This window comes from Sinocyclocheilus grahami, unplaced genomic scaffold (assembly GCF_001515645.1).
Source record: "Sinocyclocheilus grahami isolate Dianchi unplaced genomic scaffold, SAMN03320097.WGS_v1.1 scaffold1479.1, whole genome shotgun sequence".
Lineage (NCBI taxonomy): Eukaryota > Metazoa > Chordata > Actinopteri > Cypriniformes > Cyprinidae > Sinocyclocheilus > Sinocyclocheilus grahami.
Genome location: NW_015506658.1, coordinates 61,634 through 78,533, shown reverse-complemented (window position 1 = coordinate 78,533; position 16,900 = coordinate 61,634). Strand labels below are relative to the sequence as shown.

The 16,900-nt window shown below is 40.0% G+C and overlaps 1 protein-coding gene across 1 annotated transcript; it reads left to right on the top strand.

The window, feature by feature from the left end:
* Positions 1-3,721: 3,721 nt before the first annotated feature.
* LOC107570577 (interferon-induced very large GTPase 1-like) lies at positions 3,722-10,748 on the top strand. Its single transcript, XM_016256809.1, has 2 exons — positions 3,722-4,293; positions 7,079-10,748. Exons 1-2 carry the CDS (start codon positions 3,722-3,724, stop codon positions 10,746-10,748), a joined length of 4,242 nt encoding a protein of 1,413 aa, XP_016112295.1.
* The last annotated feature ends 6,152 nt before the right edge of the window (positions 10,749-16,900 follow it).

The following is a 16,900-nucleotide window of genomic DNA, read 5'->3' as shown; positions in this document are numbered from 1 at the left end:
TTCAAAAAGCTCATCATACGCAGGGCAGGAGGATTGGGAAGGCTAAGCCTCAGACATTTCCTGCTCTTCCTGGGCTGAAACCAGCAGAGCACTGGCCCCTGGATCAGACGATGTTAATGAAATAACATCATCCTCCAGCGGCTCACTCTCGTCCACAGCCGACGATCACGAGAGGGAAAACCCCTCTTTAAACTCATCGGCGAGATCCACCTGCGATCCCCACAAGCTCATTCTCCTCCGTGCCTCAGCAGTGGCAGGTCCTGAATTGCGGGAAGCAGATAGCTGCTCCTCTTTCCTCGAAAAGGGAGACAAACGAGAGCGGAGCTTTTTCATTAGAAAACGCTCGCAGTGCACGCAGATTGCCCCCTCGAGGACATCGCGTGCGTGCTCTTCGCCCAAACAAACAACGCATAGATCGTGTGTGTCATCAGATGTTAAATAACGACGACACGGATGCACACATCCTCTAAACGCTTTGCTAGTGCTCGCAATAATGATATGAATAGAGATTGCTCTTACCACAGAAATGCATGCTTCAAACAAAAAAGTCAGTTAAGACGAAGAAGAGGATGATGTGTTCTCCCAGCGCCTATTTATACTATAGTCGTACCGGTAGTGACGTCATGGCTGTCGCCGGCCAACGTGTTGCTGGTGCTTTTTCAATGTATGCTTCAGACACGGGTCACGACGAGGCATTCCCCATAGCGACCCCTAGAGGACGCAGTTCGAAGTTCCCTTCAAAGGGAACCAAAAAAATGTTCCTTTCATTTTGAAAATGAGAATTCAGCTTGATTTACTTGCTTACTTGTTTTATAGAAATGGTCTATTGCCATATACTGCTCTTAAGAACAGTATGTCCCTGTATGAACATACAATTATCAGATTTTCCATCAAGGTTGGTAATAAAAGGTTGATCATATTCTGATAGAAACATGAGACAAAAACTGAAAAGAATAAACCATGGAGGGAACAAAGGCTCAAAAGGGAACTTGATTATATTAGATTATATTTTTTAAATGGTAACCGTATTGACATTGCATGATGGCCCCCCTTCGTGGAATGACCCTGAAGTATTTAAGCCAGCAGATTTAACTGCACAGCACACACTTACAATAAACAGAACTTTATCGTGTATTGGTGTGGATGCTAATTTAGTTCCCTCTTGAACGGTCTCTCCCTTTGCGTCGCTAGACGCTATGGGAAACTCCTGTTTACTCTGTTACTGAAGCATGATTTGTTCACGTTTGTGTAGCTGCACAAACCAATGGCTCTCTAACCCACCAAAAAGGGAGGAGCTGATCACTATATAAATCAGCTCAGAGCGCCATTTCATCAGGATCTTTCTCCTTCAGAGACAAGATCATCTCTTAGCTGACTCTGCTATCAATAAACCGGAAAAGAAGAAGAAGGAAGAAGCTCAGCTGCTCGTCACTGTAGAAGGAGCCCCTGTGGCCATGCCTTAGAAAAGAGCAATTTCTGAGCAAATTTCCTGTGACATTGTTGTAAATGTCACGCCGCAAGTGTGGCTCCCTGCATGATGCAGGCGGGCAGAGTGAGTGTGTTGCCTGTCTGGGCAGCACCCATGCAGAGGCTGTGCTCACTGAGATGTCACACTCTCACTGCAAGAGTATGAGTCTCACCCTTCTCTGCTCGCGGATTGCCTTCTTTAATGAAGACGGTCCTCCCCGCTCTGCTCTCCCATTTCCTTTGTCTCCTAAGAGAAAGAAGCAGCGGGGCTCTGACACCGGGCTTGAGTGATATCATGCTAGTTCAGCTCCCGCATACTTCACTCTCTCCTCATTGCCTCATTTTGTCAGTGTGCTTCACACAGGAGGTTCAAGCGAATGGCTTAGTTTCCTTCAGTGCTTCTGAGGAGGAGATCGCCATTGATGACTCCATGTCCTTAATGACTTTGTGTGAGTTTCAGGCTCCTCGCCAGAACATGCCCACTCTTCAGCATCCAGTCAACATGGCCAAGCGTGGATCGCGGACAAAGTACACAACTCCATTACTTGGGTGAAAGTACAGATACTGCTGGTCAAATATTACTCCATTACGAGTTAAAGTTGTAAAGACAGATATAGGTAGTATTAATATTTATAAGTAATATTTCAATTTGCACAATTTTGCAAACTCAAACAAATATGTGTTGAATATATACCACAATATTAACTTCTTATTATTGAATTGTTGTAAAGTGCAAATGTGATATTAGTGTTCAAAAACAGCTGGGAAATCACTTCACGTAAGAGTGATTACTGATAGGCTGTCTAAAAAAAGTTCACATTTTAAAGAAGAAAAAAAAATCACTCACCGACTTTCAAAGCTGCTACATAGTAACGACTTTCTACTTTGAGGACCTTGATAGAAAAATGTCCTACTTTTCACTCCACTACATTTCTTTCAAATGTAGTGAAGTTAAAGTTATACGTTTCCAGAAAAAAATCATGCTTAAGTAAAGTACAGATACTCAAAAAGTTTGCTTAAGTACCGTACTCAACTAAATGTACTTAGTTACAGTCCGCCTCTGCCACTTTGTTTAGAGCTGAAGTTATCACCCTTCTAGTGGTCCCTGCTGCAGATGGTGAGCAGGGTCCCAATCCACCTTGCCCTGTTCGGGCCCTTAGAATGTATGTTGAGCACGCTGGTCTGTTCAGATACTCAGAGCAGCTCTTTGTATACTATGAAGCAGAGACCTCACTGATCTTGCTAGATAGTGAATGGTATTGCCTTGGCTTACGCCTCAGTAGGCTTGCAGTGCCCTATAGCTGTGCAGGCCCACTCCACCAGAGGAATGGCTTCCTCCTGAGTGTGGTCCAGCAGGATTTCTATTGGTGAGATTTGTGCGGCCGCCGGCTGGTTGTTGCTGTCTACCTTTACCAACTTCTATAACTTTGATGTCCCTGCTTATGCTTATAGGAGCCCTCAGTATGGGTGCTCTGGGGCTAAGGTCGCAGAGCAGGTTTCATCCTGCACTTGCTTATAGCACGGCGCTATTGGATGCGTTCCCTATAGCATTAAGTGACAAAGGGAGAGACCATTCAATAGGAAACGATCTGGTTACTAACGTAACCTCAGTTCCCTGAGATAAGGGAATGAGCATTGCATAAGTTGCAGTGCTATAAAGCTTCAGTCGAAAGATTCCGATGAAATGGCGCTTTGAGCCAACTTATATAGCAATTGGCTCCTCCCCTTTTTGTGGGTTACAGCGCCATTGGTTTGTGCAACTACACAAAAGTGAACAAATCAGGCTTCAGTAACAGAGTAAACAGGAGTTTCACCATAGTGTCAAGTGACGCAACGCTCGTTTGCTCGCAGGGAACCGAGGTTACGCTTTCCTTATAGTTATTTTTATAGTTATCAACTTTGGTGTGAATCTGTAAGTCTAGGAGTTGGCCATTTCTAGAGCTGTATTATTGCCCAGTGTATTGAACTTTGGCTCCCTAAAAAATCATATAATGCACTGTAAAAACTTAGAGGAACTATTCCTTTTTTTTCAGTTTTGAGTTAACAAAACAGGGTAAGAATGGCAACTTTGTGACAGTGTTTATTATGCATCTCTATTGTAACTAGGGACATCTGGAAAAAATTAACTACATATCTCATTTATGTAGACTGTAACAGCTGAAAACAATCTTTATTTTTCATCAGGGAAAATAAAGGACATTGGAACAGCAGGAATCAGTTCAGATTAACACCAACAAAAGGATAAAGACTTAAAATGAATAATATATTCCACAAACTCCATGTTGAAGGCAAACACCTCAATAAACTCGGAGCTGCAGATGTTCTTCAGATAACTGAACATTCATTACAGTCCCATGAGTTTTATTCTGAGGAGGAGCTGATTCAGACTTTCATACAAAAACTACTGATGATGAACTACAGAGCACGATACATTAAAACTAAAGAGACCAACAAACAGGATCATACACAACAAACAGACAACGACTTCTCTGAAGAAGAGTGTGATATTTTTGATGATGTTTTCGGAAACCTCTCTCCGTCAGACAAAGCATCAAATCAGTCTGACCCTGTTCACCCAATGGATGTTCAGATGGCAGTGTTTCATTGTGCTGATGGTTTCTTGAAGCAGCTGATGGTGACTAAACTGTCCCAGTGTCAGTACGCTCTGCCTCTGCTTGTTCCTGATCCATTCACACAACAGATTGAGTTTCCTCTCTGGACATTCAGACAAATTAACAAGAGCTGGAAGATGAGAAACAACCATGAAATCATCAGTCAAACCCAGCCGATCTACAAGGCAGAAACTCCAATGGTGTTTTTCTTCAGGTTTGGCTCTGTGTCTTTATCCAAGTCTCAGCTGATGAGCAGTCTGATCAATGAGAAACACAACACGTTCTTCCACAGGAACTGCCCAGGCAGCAGCAGAACCAGAGAGTTGATGGATGGAGTGGTGGAGATCGCCTGGTTCTGCCCTTCTGAATCATATGATGACAAATTCACTGACCGCTCTGCTCTCCCATTTCCTTTGTCTCCTAAGAGAAAGAAGCAGCGGGGCTCTGACACCGGGCTTGAGTGATATCATGCTAGTTCAGCTCCCGCATACTTCACTCTCTCCTCATTGCCTCATTTTGTCAGTGTGCTTCACACAGGAGGTTCAAGCGAATGGCTTAGTTTCCTTCAGTGCTTCTGAGGAGGAGATCGCCATTGATGACTCCATGTCCTTAATGACTTTGTGTGAGTTTCAGGCTCCTCGCCAGAACATGCCCACTCTTCAGCATCCAGTCAACATGGCCAAGCGTGGATCGCGGACAAAGTACACAACTCCATTACTTGGGTGAAAGTACAGATACTGCTGGTCAAATATTACTCCATTACGAGTTAAAGTTGTAAAGACAGATATAGGTAGTATTAATATTTATAAGTAATATTTCAATTTGCACAATTTTGCAAACTCAAACAAATATGTGTTGAATATATACCACAATATTAACTTCTTATTATTGAATTGTTGTAAAGTGCAAATGTGATATTAGTGTTCAAAAACAGCTGGGAAATCACTTCACGTAAGAGTGATTACTGATAGGCTGTCTAAAAAAAGTTCACATTTTAAAGAAGAAAAAAAAATCACTCACCGACTTTCAAAGCTGCTACATAGTAACGACTTTCTACTTTGAGGACCTTGATAGAAAAATGTCCTACTTTTCACTCCACTACATTTCTTTCAAATGTAGTGAAGTTAAAGTTATACGTTTCCAGAAAAAAATCATGCTTAAGTAAAGTACAGATACTCAAAAAGTTTGCTTAAGTACCGTACTCAACTAAATGTACTTAGTTACAGTCCGCCTCTGCCACTTTGTTTAGAGCTGAAGTTATCACCCTTCTAGTGGTCCCTGCTGCAGATGGTGAGCAGGGTCCCAATCCACCTTGCCCTGTTCGGGCCCTTAGAATGTATGTTGAGCACGCTGGTCTGTTCAGATACTCAGAGCAGCTCTTTGTATACTATGAAGCAGAGACCTCACTGATCTTGCTAGATAGTGAATGGTATTGCCTTGGCTTACGCCTCAGTAGGCTTGCAGTGCCCTATAGCTGTGCAGGCCCACTCCACCAGAGGAATGGCTTCCTCCTGAGTGTGGTCCAGCAGGATTTCTATTGGTGAGATTTGTGCGGCCGCCGGCTGGTTGTTGCTGTCTACCTTTACCAACTTCTATAACTTTGATGTCCCTGCTTATGCTTATAGGAGCCCTCAGTATGGGTGCTCTGGGGCTAAGGTCGCAGAGCAGGTTTCATCCTGCACTTGCTTATAGCACGGCGCTATTGGATGCGTTCCCTATAGCATTAAGTGACAAAGGGAGAGACCATTCAATAGGAAACGATCTGGTTACTAACGTAACCTCAGTTCCCTGAGATAAGGGAATGAGCATTGCATAAGTTGCAGTGCTATAAAGCTTCAGTCGAAAGATTCCGATGAAATGGCGCTTTGAGCCAACTTATATAGCAATTGGCTCCTCCCCTTTTTGTGGGTTACAGCGCCATTGGTTTGTGCAACTACACAAAAGTGAACAAATCAGGCTTCAGTAACAGAGTAAACAGGAGTTTCACCATAGTGTCAAGTGACGCAACGCTCGTTTGCTCGCAGGGAACCGAGGTTACGCTTTCCTTATAGTTATTTTTATAGTTATCAACTTTGGTGTGAATCTGTAAGTCTAGGAGTTGGCCATTTCTAGAGCTGTATTATTGCCCAGTGTATTGAACTTTGGCTCCCTAAAAAATCATATAATGCACTGTAAAAACTTAGAGGAACTATTCCTTTTTTTTCAGTTTTGAGTTAACAAAACAGGGTAAGAATGGCAACTTTGTGACAGTGTTTATTATGCATCTCTATTGTAACTAGGGACATCTGGAAAAAATTAACTACATATCTCATTTATGTAGACTGTAACAGCTGAAAACAATCTTTATTTTTCATCAGGGAAAATAAAGGACATTGGAACAGCAGGAATCAGTTCAGATTAACACCAACAAAAGGATAAAGACTTAAAATGAATAATATATTCCACTGTTGAAGGGTTGAAGGCAAACACCTCAATAAACTCGGAGCTGCAGATGTTCTTCAGATAACTGAACATTCATTACAGTTTTTATTCTGTTATTCTGAGGAGGAGCTGATTCAGACTTTCATACAAAAACTACTGATGATGAACTACAGAGCACGATACATTAAAACTAAAGAGACCAACAAACAGGATCATACACAACAAACAGACAACGACTTCTCTGAAGAAGAGTGTGATATTTTTGATGATGTTTTCGGAAACCTCTCTCCGTCAGACAAAGCATCAAATCAGTCTGACCCTGTTCACCCAATGGATGTTCAGATGGCAGTGTTTCATTGTGCTGATGGTTTCTTGAAGCAGCTGATGGTGACTAAACTGTCCCAGTGTCAGTACGCTCTGCCTCTGCTTGTTCCTGATCCATTCACACAACAGATTGAGTTTCCTCTCTGGACATTCAGACAAATTAACAAGAGCTGGAAGATGAGAAACAACCATGAAATCATCAGTCAAACCCAGCCGATCTACAAGGCAGAAACTCCAATGGTGTTTTTCTTCAGGTTTGGCTCTGTGTCTTTATCCAAGTCTCAGCTGATGAGCAGTCTGATCAATGAGAAACACAACACGTTCTTCCACAGGAACTGCCCAGGCAGCAGCAGAACCAGAGAGTTGATGGATGGAGTGGTGGAGATCGCCTGGTTCTGCCCTTCTGAATCATATGATGACAAATTCACCGACTGTGTTGCGTTCTGTAATCTACACGGCGATGCAGGAAAACATGAGAAACAGCTGCAGATCCTCACTGAAATGGCCTCAGTCAATGTTGTTCTTCTACCACGACTGGACAGGAATGACAAACATGCAGCAAAGATCCAAAAACTCTACAGGGACAGAAAGCCACTCATTTGTCTTTTGGATGAGAATGATTCTTCTGTAATTAAGACCAAGAAAGGGAAATTCAACATTGGTCTGAAATGCAGAAGTCAGTCAGATGTATCTGAAGAACTCAGAAAAGCTATAAATGCTTGTCTCTTAGAATCGTCTTCCACTTTCAGACTTGAAGATGTGTCCAAACACTCAGACATCAGAGTAGATGAGGAAGAGGATGATGACTGCAGGAGAGGAAGAGAAGCAGCACATCAGATGATCAGTTTGCTAAAGACGAAAGAGCTGAGAAAAATCAAAGAATCATTTCTGCCTCATCAGGGGAAACTGTGGCATCAGTGGAGTCAGAAGAACAAAGAACTACATCGACCTCAAGGAGAAACGATTGAAATGGAAATAAGTAGAAAAAAAACACAAATGAATAAAATCCGCAAACAGCAGCATGAATTTGATATCAGTGATTTTATCAAGTGCTTAATTGAACAAATGTGCTCATATGATAAACTTGAGATTATGTTTTTTCTCAAATGGCTCAGATTTCTCCTGGATGAGCATACATCAGCTGATCTTTCAGCTCTACACCACAAGTATCATGAAAAGTGGTCAACAGTCTTACAACTGAAAGAGAATCATGATAAGTCAGAACAACTTGAAACGGAACAAACTGAACTTGAGACAATATCTGAGGAACTTCAGGCTGCAACCTTTGGTTTGGAGCACATCATGAGGGAGATCGGACAAATCTATGAATCATGTTCATCAGTGAAGAAGAACAAGAAAGACCTGAAAAATTTCTCTTCTCTCCCGAGTCTTGCAGCAGAGATGATGATCTCTGGATCTCCACTGGAGCTGATGGATGGAGACGCTGCTCATGTTCCTGTGATCTGGATCTCTGCTGTTCTAGATCAACTCATCCAGAAACTGGGAGACCAGAGAGTCTTTGTGCTGTCAGTTTTAGGGCTTCAGAGCTCTGGGAAATCCACCATGCTGAACGCCATGTTTGGGCTCCAGTTTGCCGTCAGTGCTGGCAGGTGCACCAGAGGAGCTTTCATGCAGCTGGTCAGAGTCTCAGATGAGATGAAAACACAGATGAACTTTGACTATATTCTGGTTGTTGACACTGAGGGTCTTCGTTCTCTAGAACTGGCTGGAAGATCAACAAGACATCATGACAATGAATTTGCCACATTTGTTATTGGTCTTGCAAATCTAACACTGATCAACATTTTTGGAGAAAACACAGCTGAGATGCAGGACATTCTTCAGATTGTTGTTCAGGCCTTCATGAGGATGAAGAAGGTCAGACTGAATCCCAGCTGTGTGTTTGTGCATCAGAACGTTTCAGATGTCGCAGCTAGAGAAAAAACCATGGAGGCAAGACGACAACTGCTGGAGAAATTAGATGAGATGACAAAACTCGCTGCTAAAGAGGAAGGCTGTGATGCAGAACGTTTCAGTGATGTCATTAAATTTGATGTTCAGAAAGATGTGAAGTATTTTTCTCAGCTCTGGGAGGGAAACCCACCCATGGCACCGCCAAACCCAAACTACTGTGAGAACATTCAAGAACTGAAGACATTTATTAAGTCTCATGCCTCAAAATCACAAAGAATGCTGCTGAAAGACTTCAAAATTCATATTAAAGATCTCTGGGAGGGTTTACTGAATGAACAATTTGTCTTCAGCTTCAGAAACTCTCTGGAGATTTCAGTCTACAGGAAACTGGAGAATGAATACAGCAAGTGGTCCTGGAGTCTTCAAAATGCCATGCTGAAAATTGAGAATAAACTACACAACAAAATAGAAAATGAAGCAATTCATGAAGTTGAGGAAACTGATCTTCAAAGAAAACTGAAGAAGACAAGTGAAGAAGTGGAAGAATCAATGTCTGAATTCTTTGAGAAAGACACATATGCAGAAATACTGATTCAGTGGAAAACATCCTTTGAAACCAAAATCAAAGAGCTTGAGAAAAACATTGTGAGAGAAACAAAGAAAAAAATGAATGAGATTCTTCATCAAAAAGTCCTTAAGAAAAAACAGGATCAGGTGACACATCATGAAAACACTCTCTATGAAAAGAGCAAAGAACTTGCCTTAAAGCTCAAAGACAGAGCAAACGATGAAGAAACACTGAAGAAGGAGTTTGATTTGTTTTGGAAAATGAACATGAAGATCATCAGTGACACTCCAGCAATCAGAGACATTGACACAATGAACATGAAAGAAATCCTCAGTGACAAGAAAAAAGATGAGTACTATAGTATTTTCCAGAAATACTGTCATGGAGCAACATCAGCTGCTATTTTTGGTGAGATCATCTGTCAGAAACTTAAAGATCCCATTGAGCAGAGTGTCTACAAGAACACCGCCAGAGATCTGACAGATGAAATGAGATCAAACTGTGAATCTCTGAATAGAAGCAGATCAAATCTTGAAAAACACATCCTGAAGACACTGGCAGAAGAGGAGGATTTTGACAAATACATGAACTACATTAAAACTCCCAGAGATCACTTCAAGAGTTTCATCAGAGATGAAGTCAGTCAGTACATCACTGATCAGTTCAGTGTCAGTGTTTTACCCAAGATGGAGGAGAACATTGAACTCCTGCAGCAGAAGATCATGAAAGCAGCTCATGAATCTACTGAACATGTTCAAGTGAAGAGAGGAGATGCTGGCTTGTGGTTGAAGAGTTTCACACAGCATCTCTCCGAAGAGCTGATCTTCTCTGAAAAAGACCTCAGTGGAGTCAAACATGACGATGTTGATGATTTCAACCTCCTAGAAGATGTGATAAGACAAGAACTTGCTGATATCATTTCTGATATCAGCAGTAGATTCAACACAGAGACATTTCCAGTAAAGCTGGACTATAAATTCAGACCAGATGAGCTTCTGATTGATCACCTTTGTCAGTGCTGTTGGGTTCAGTGTCCGTTCTGTAAAGCCATCTGCACCAACACCATAGAAAACCATGATGGCGATCACAGTGTTGCTATCCATCGTAATATTGGACTGAATGGGTGGTATTACAGAGGAACAACAAACTTGGCTATTACTATATGCACATCAGGCGTAGCAAGTGATCATTTTTTTTATGCTGGTGCCTCAAATGACAAATTTCCTTGGAGAGAATACAGAACAGCAGGAGGGAAATATAAAGACTGGAGCATCACACCTGACCTCTCTGAACTGCCCTACTGGAAGTGGTTTGTGTGCAGATTCCAGAAAGATCTGGAAAAATACTACAATAAAACATTTGATAGTCATGGTAAGATCCCAGACAACTGGAGAACATACTCAAAACATGAAGCTGTTGAGACTTTGGAAAAATACATTTAATTAAACAGAAACGTTTCTGCCTGGTCTATGATTCACAGTTTGAAATGAGTTTCTTATTTTCAGTTTAGTGATTCTGAAATCCACCAAATTTCAGAAAACATGTAGAGAGAGGAGTTAAGTAAGTTTAAAATAAAGTGATTGAAAGTAAATCAAGTGTTTCAAAAGCCTGAAAATGTTCTGTATATCAGTATATGTGATTTGTCCTCTATAGACAATGTCTAATTTTGTCAAAATACTCCTTTAAAAAAGTTGGATTCCAGATTTGTAACCAAAAAAACTAAAATGTGTATCTCTGTAATAGTTTATTTAAATAGTTTAAATAGTAAATAATTTGCAACAAAGTGGTAGATAAATGTGGTATATTGATACTTCCAGAAATAAGTGAATTTCTTTACAAAATTTTTTTTTTATTATGAATATTAACTGTGTGGATATTAATTATTGAAGTCCTGTGTCTCTGCACATATGAAAATGTTTGCTTGTGTAAATATACTTTGAGTCAAGTCACCTTTTATTTCTATAGAACTTTATACAATAAACGTTATCAATACACAATACAAAAAATTGCTTGAGAATCAGAATCAGCATCACAGAGATAAAAAGGAGCTGCCCATTAATAAGAAGCTAACCCTTTAATGGTTTTAAAAGTAACCAGCTGGATTATAAAATTTCTACAATTTTACTAGTCAGCCAATGCAGTGTTATAGAGAGTATATGTTGTAGTTTAGATATATTTTTAGGATGGAAAAGTGCAGTCCCTTGAGAAAAAAAACGTTTATTAAATTGTGCTATTAGTATACTACTTTTAACTAAAATTAAAAAAGCATACTTTCAGTCTACCTTTAATGTACTTCTCAGAAATATATTTTATGTATTTCTCAGAAATATACTTTACACTTAAGTGAACTAAATTGTACTTAAGTATACTTCTGTAACACCCCTGTGGACTGTTTATTGTGGTTTCTTCCCCTTTTGTTGGTTTAGCCCGTACTATCATTAGTTATCACCTCATTGTGCTCACCTGTCTGCCCCTCGTTATCCACCCTATATCAGTTCCTGTCCTCTGTGTGTGTGTGTGTGTGTGTGTGTGTGTGTGTGTGTGTGTGTGTGTGTGTGTGTGTGTGTGTGTGTGTGTGTGTGTGTGTGAGTGAGTGTGTGAGAGTGAGAGAGAGAATCTGCCTTGTTGTGTCTTCATTAAAAGTCATTATTGGAATCCTTGTCGTCCTGCTTGCCTCCACACACTGTGACAGCAGGTACTCAAATGAAATGTTTATTTTTTTTTAGTAAGTGTTTTATTTTGATTGTTAAAATATATATTTTAATTTGATATTTTTATTAATTATTTGCTAATGAATTAATGATACGCTTTTCATTGAATTCATGTACCTGCAGTTCCTTCATGAACCCCAGTTTAAGAATCCTTAATGTAACTTGACGACTTCTTGTTAATAAGAATGAATGGAATTTTTTTTTTTTCCTTTTCTTTTTTTTTGATGTCCGTATGGTACAAGATTATCCTATTTATATCAATGTGATAAATGAGTTGGGTCAAAAGTAATCAAAGTAGTCTTTGTAGTAGATTTATATTACCTAAAATGTGTAATTTGTCATGTAATTTGGAATCATTAACGGACTACAATTACTTTTTAATTGAGTAGCCTATTTCATACTATTTTCACATGCACACTGTAGTTAAGTTGGCTTGAGAAAGCCAACTCGCTGATCTACTATTTAAGCTTAAGTTGGCTTGAGAAAGCATTTCAGTAAGTTGGCTATTTAAACTTATTAGTGGTGCTTGCCTATAAGGCAAAACATCAATATTGTTCTATCGCATATTTCTTCTTTTACACAACTTTAGTGTGTAACTCCTCCCACACCATTTGTTGTAGACCCATGAATGAGGAGTCAAATCGACTGGCTCAGGAGAGGTCTGCTCCAGTGGTGTAGTCCTTAAGAAAAAAGTGGTTTACTATTACTGTGGTTTACGCTCCCCAACCCCCTGTCCCACCACCACCAAAAAAAAAAAAAAGTTTTATTGTTGGTTTATTAGTAATTTATTTAGTAATATCAATACAGTGCACTCTAAAATTGTAGTCTACAGCATGACTTCCAGGTTGTTCCAGCCCAGGTTTGTCAATCAGCCAGGTTTATCATTTCAACATGTTTCTTTGGAATTATATTCATTGTGAAAAGTGCTTCTCGGATAGCCTACATCTGAATTTAATGTTTTATTTTATGCATTTATACACTGCTTGTATTATTTAGGAAGGGAATTATACTGCAAGTGGATTTTGCAGCATGTAGGCAGGGCTGCACTGGGGTTAAAATTCGGCCCTTGAAGTATCCGGCCCACGAGTTCCCCCATGAATGTTTTGCTGGGTTACAGGGCCTTCAATTGGAGTAAATCAATTATTAAATAAAACTGGACAGAAACAAACAATGATAGATATTACTGAATTCAAAGCAAATGCATTTTTGTCAGATAGAATTGTACTTGACAGTAAAGCAATGATTTTGAGCTAGAATGCAGAAAATTTAGGCCTACTTCTAAGATCCTGTCATCCTTTCCTCACCCTGTGATTGCAAACCTGTATGACTTACTTTCTTCTGTGGAACACAAAAGAAGATATTTTGTAGGATGTTACCAAACCATTTTGCTTATACACTTGATTTCTACTGTGGACAAAAATGTCTTGAATTTCTCAAATTATCATCTTTTTTTATGTTCCACAGTAGAAAGAAATTCATACAGGTTTGGAATGACATGTTGAGTAAATGGTAATTTTCATTTTTGGGTGAAGTATCCCTTTAAGAACTTTAATATTTGTAAATAATACACACCTAATTCATATAAGACACTGATATTTATCTTTAATCGGGCCCTTACTGAATCAACATTTTACTTCTCTCTTTAGATGTTTAGTTCTAATTTATTTTAATAGAAGTTCTTGCTTACTAATTATAAGATGGTGGTCACAAGAAGTAAAACCATGGTAAATTAGGCTATATGGTGCTGAATTGACAAGCCTATGTATTGGTGTTTTACAGTTTACCTCTTCATGCAGTTTACATTGTTGTGGCTGTTTTCAGCCAGCATCATTACAGAACCTTTTAATATTCTCATATATCACACGACTATAACAATAATACGGTCACATCTGAATGGATGAAGCGATTTGTGCTGTTTATCACTTTACATTTTGGCGCACCGCTGTGCGGGAGACTGATCCGCTCTGCTTTTGCATGCAGCAAGCGGATGAGTTGTGTAGCGCCGCTTCACACTTTTTGGAGCATTTTATTTTTGCAGTTCACTGTAATTTGAGCGGAGGTCTCTCACTGCAGCGGACATGCGCACTTAGTCGATGATGGGTGGGAAAAGGTAGAATGACAGAAGTGACAATGCACCAATTACACCAAAGAATCACAAGTTTCACACAACTGTGGGACACCATTAAAAGAGAAGCTACATAGTAGATTATGAACTTGCAAAGCAACAAAACAAGTGGGTATACCGAGGGTATACGCAAATACTGATCCTTAGAAGTTGTAATACACAAACAGCCCGGGGAAAAAAGTAAGCATACGGCGTATACTTGCGTATGGCCCCGACTACACCACTGGTCTGCTCTATCTTTTCTAAGCAATCGGACCTATGATACTCACACAGCAGTTGAAAAAGCGGTCGTGGCAATTTTGTATTTCAAGGAAGGTATGAGACGAGTCTTTTGAGAATTTATTTCTTGCAAGAAATGGTCGACAGTCACACAGGTTGGCTGCAGAATGTGACAGAGGAAATACCTTTACTCAATATTTATATCCTAATCAAATTCAGATACTTCTATCTAGTCCAATCATACTGCATATTTAAGGTGTCTAACTATTACCCATGCATGTCTATGTATCAAATGCAAGTCATTTTTCTTAGAAGCGAGCATGTAGGGTCTCTAAAATAACACTACTTGTTTCACACTCAGCTACAAACACATATTTCATGTATTTACTGTTGTTCTTTTAGCACATCAAAATAACTCAAGCATACTGATGGAACATTCAAAAAGTCTAAATAACACTCTTTAGTAGAGTAAAGAAAAATATAGCTGCAAGCAGCAATGACGGGCCCAAGCCATCAGCGCAATCGCCACCCCGGTGGTGTAACGGGACGAACGAGACGTGCGGATCCATCTGCAGGCTTTTATTAGACAGAGGTGTGGTCATACCAGGCATGGGTCAAACAATAGCAAGTAGGCATATTGAGGGCAAGACAAAAGAGTAATCCAAAAAGGGCGTGGTCGATCGGCGGCTAACAATATCCTGAGGGTGAAGCAAACGGGTAATCCAAGACAATAGTCCAAGCGAGGTGTAAACAATATCCAAATAGGGCAGGGCAGAAAACAGACAGGAGGAGGCAAACAGGCTGGGATCAAGACACGGAAGAATCAGGCAATGAACAGAACTAGATTATACTTAGCAACTTTATGGAGCCTTTCTGAGTTTGTTCTATCACTAGGGGAGAGTGTTGTGGATTTTTCTTGGGTGCGGCCAATGAAGTGGAGGAGCAGAGTTCCAGATGTCAAAATAAGACTTTATTTAATTTAGTTCAAATCTTAGATTCATTTATTGGTGAAGCCCTGTCTCAGATTACCATCACAGGTGTGACCCCAGTCAACCACACAAACAGTCTTATTTCCAATTTAAGCAAAATATTGCCTACCTCGTTTTTTCGGGGCGCCCCTTTTAGAGATCTGTTTGCATGGCAGTCCAGGTACCCCTCACAGACGTTGGGCTCCAGTCCAATCCTGTTCGTGACGCCAATCTGTTGTGGATTTTTCTTGGATGCAGCCAATGAAGTGGAGGAGCAGAGTTCCAGATGTCAAAATAAGACTTTATTTAACAAAGAAATAAAGCCGGGAAGACAGTCACAGCATTCCAAATCATTCCAAAGTCTTTGTTTCGTCAGCTCATGTTATTATACCCCTTGTTCTCTCCAAATTTGGTCATTTTCAGTTTTTTCTTTGTTCCGGTTACTTTTTATTGGTTATAGATACCTGATTTGCTACAATTGTTTCCAACTCTTTTGGCCTTGTTTTCTAATTGGTTGGTAGTGTGGTCATACTAGATGTGTGTCAAATTTATCTACTTGCTTTTGTTTTGCCACCTTCCATTGGTTGGTAATGTGGTCATACGAGATGTGTGCGTCACATCCATCCACCTGTTCCTGATAATATTAGATTCTTTCATGTTTACGTCTGCTGTCTACTGAAAGGTCCATTGTCTAATGGAAGAAAAGACCATTATACGTGTTGTTACATTATTTCAAGTTCACAGGTGTACTTTGTAATGAAAGGTTCACTGTCTAATGAAAAGACTATTATTCGTTCTATGACATCCAGGGTTAACATAATTCAGCATATTAATATATATATATTGATTACTTTCATTTTCACATAATACTTCAATAAAATTACACAACAAGAGATGAAAGCTAACAATACTTGGCAGTTTGAAAAGGATCTGAGTGGGGGTAATATAGTGAGTGTGTGTGATTGGTTACAGCTGTGTGCAATCAGTGCAATGGATGATAGGATATGTCGTCCGGATCGACATGCAACAGTTTTTTGTAGTGTGAGAGTCAATGTAACGGAAGGGTGACCTCTGGTGGCGATCGAACGGAAGTCTATGGACAGATGACTTGACTCGACTCATGAAGATCAACTGTGACTTGATTTGAGCCATGAAGATCAACTGTGACTTGACTCATGATTGGCAGTTGTGACATAATGGGCCGCTGTTTTATCCACCATTTTGCAATCAGGCTCCGCTGTCACCGCCATTTTATGAGCGTGCTCTATTGCGGTCGCCATTACACGAGTGAGTGCGGGGTCGCGTTCCTCCTCGATACCCACAGTGAACGCTGAACCAACAGACCATAATCTATTAAATCACTTAGAGAAGAACGGGGTCACATCCGGAAAACGGTGCACAGTGGGCTCGGGTTACGGCAATGAAAGGGTTAATCCAAAACATCAAGACTGTGAAACACACACACACAACAATATATAAATCTTTGGTAAAACTTCACATTCAGATTTCATTCGTTAACATTAATTAATTAATTATATTATTTAACATAATATTAACTAAGATTAATAAAT

Excerpts from the sequence above, each read along its gene's own strand:
- LOC107570577 (XM_016256809.1), top strand. The coding sequence starts at position 3,722 with ATGAATAATATATTCCACAAACTCCATGTTGAAGGCAAACACCTCAAT. Across the intron at positions 4,294-7,078 it reads CCAATGGTGTTTTTCTTCAG|GTTTGGCTCTGTGTCTTTAT; the intron begins GTTTGGCTCTGT and ends GTTTTTCTTCAG.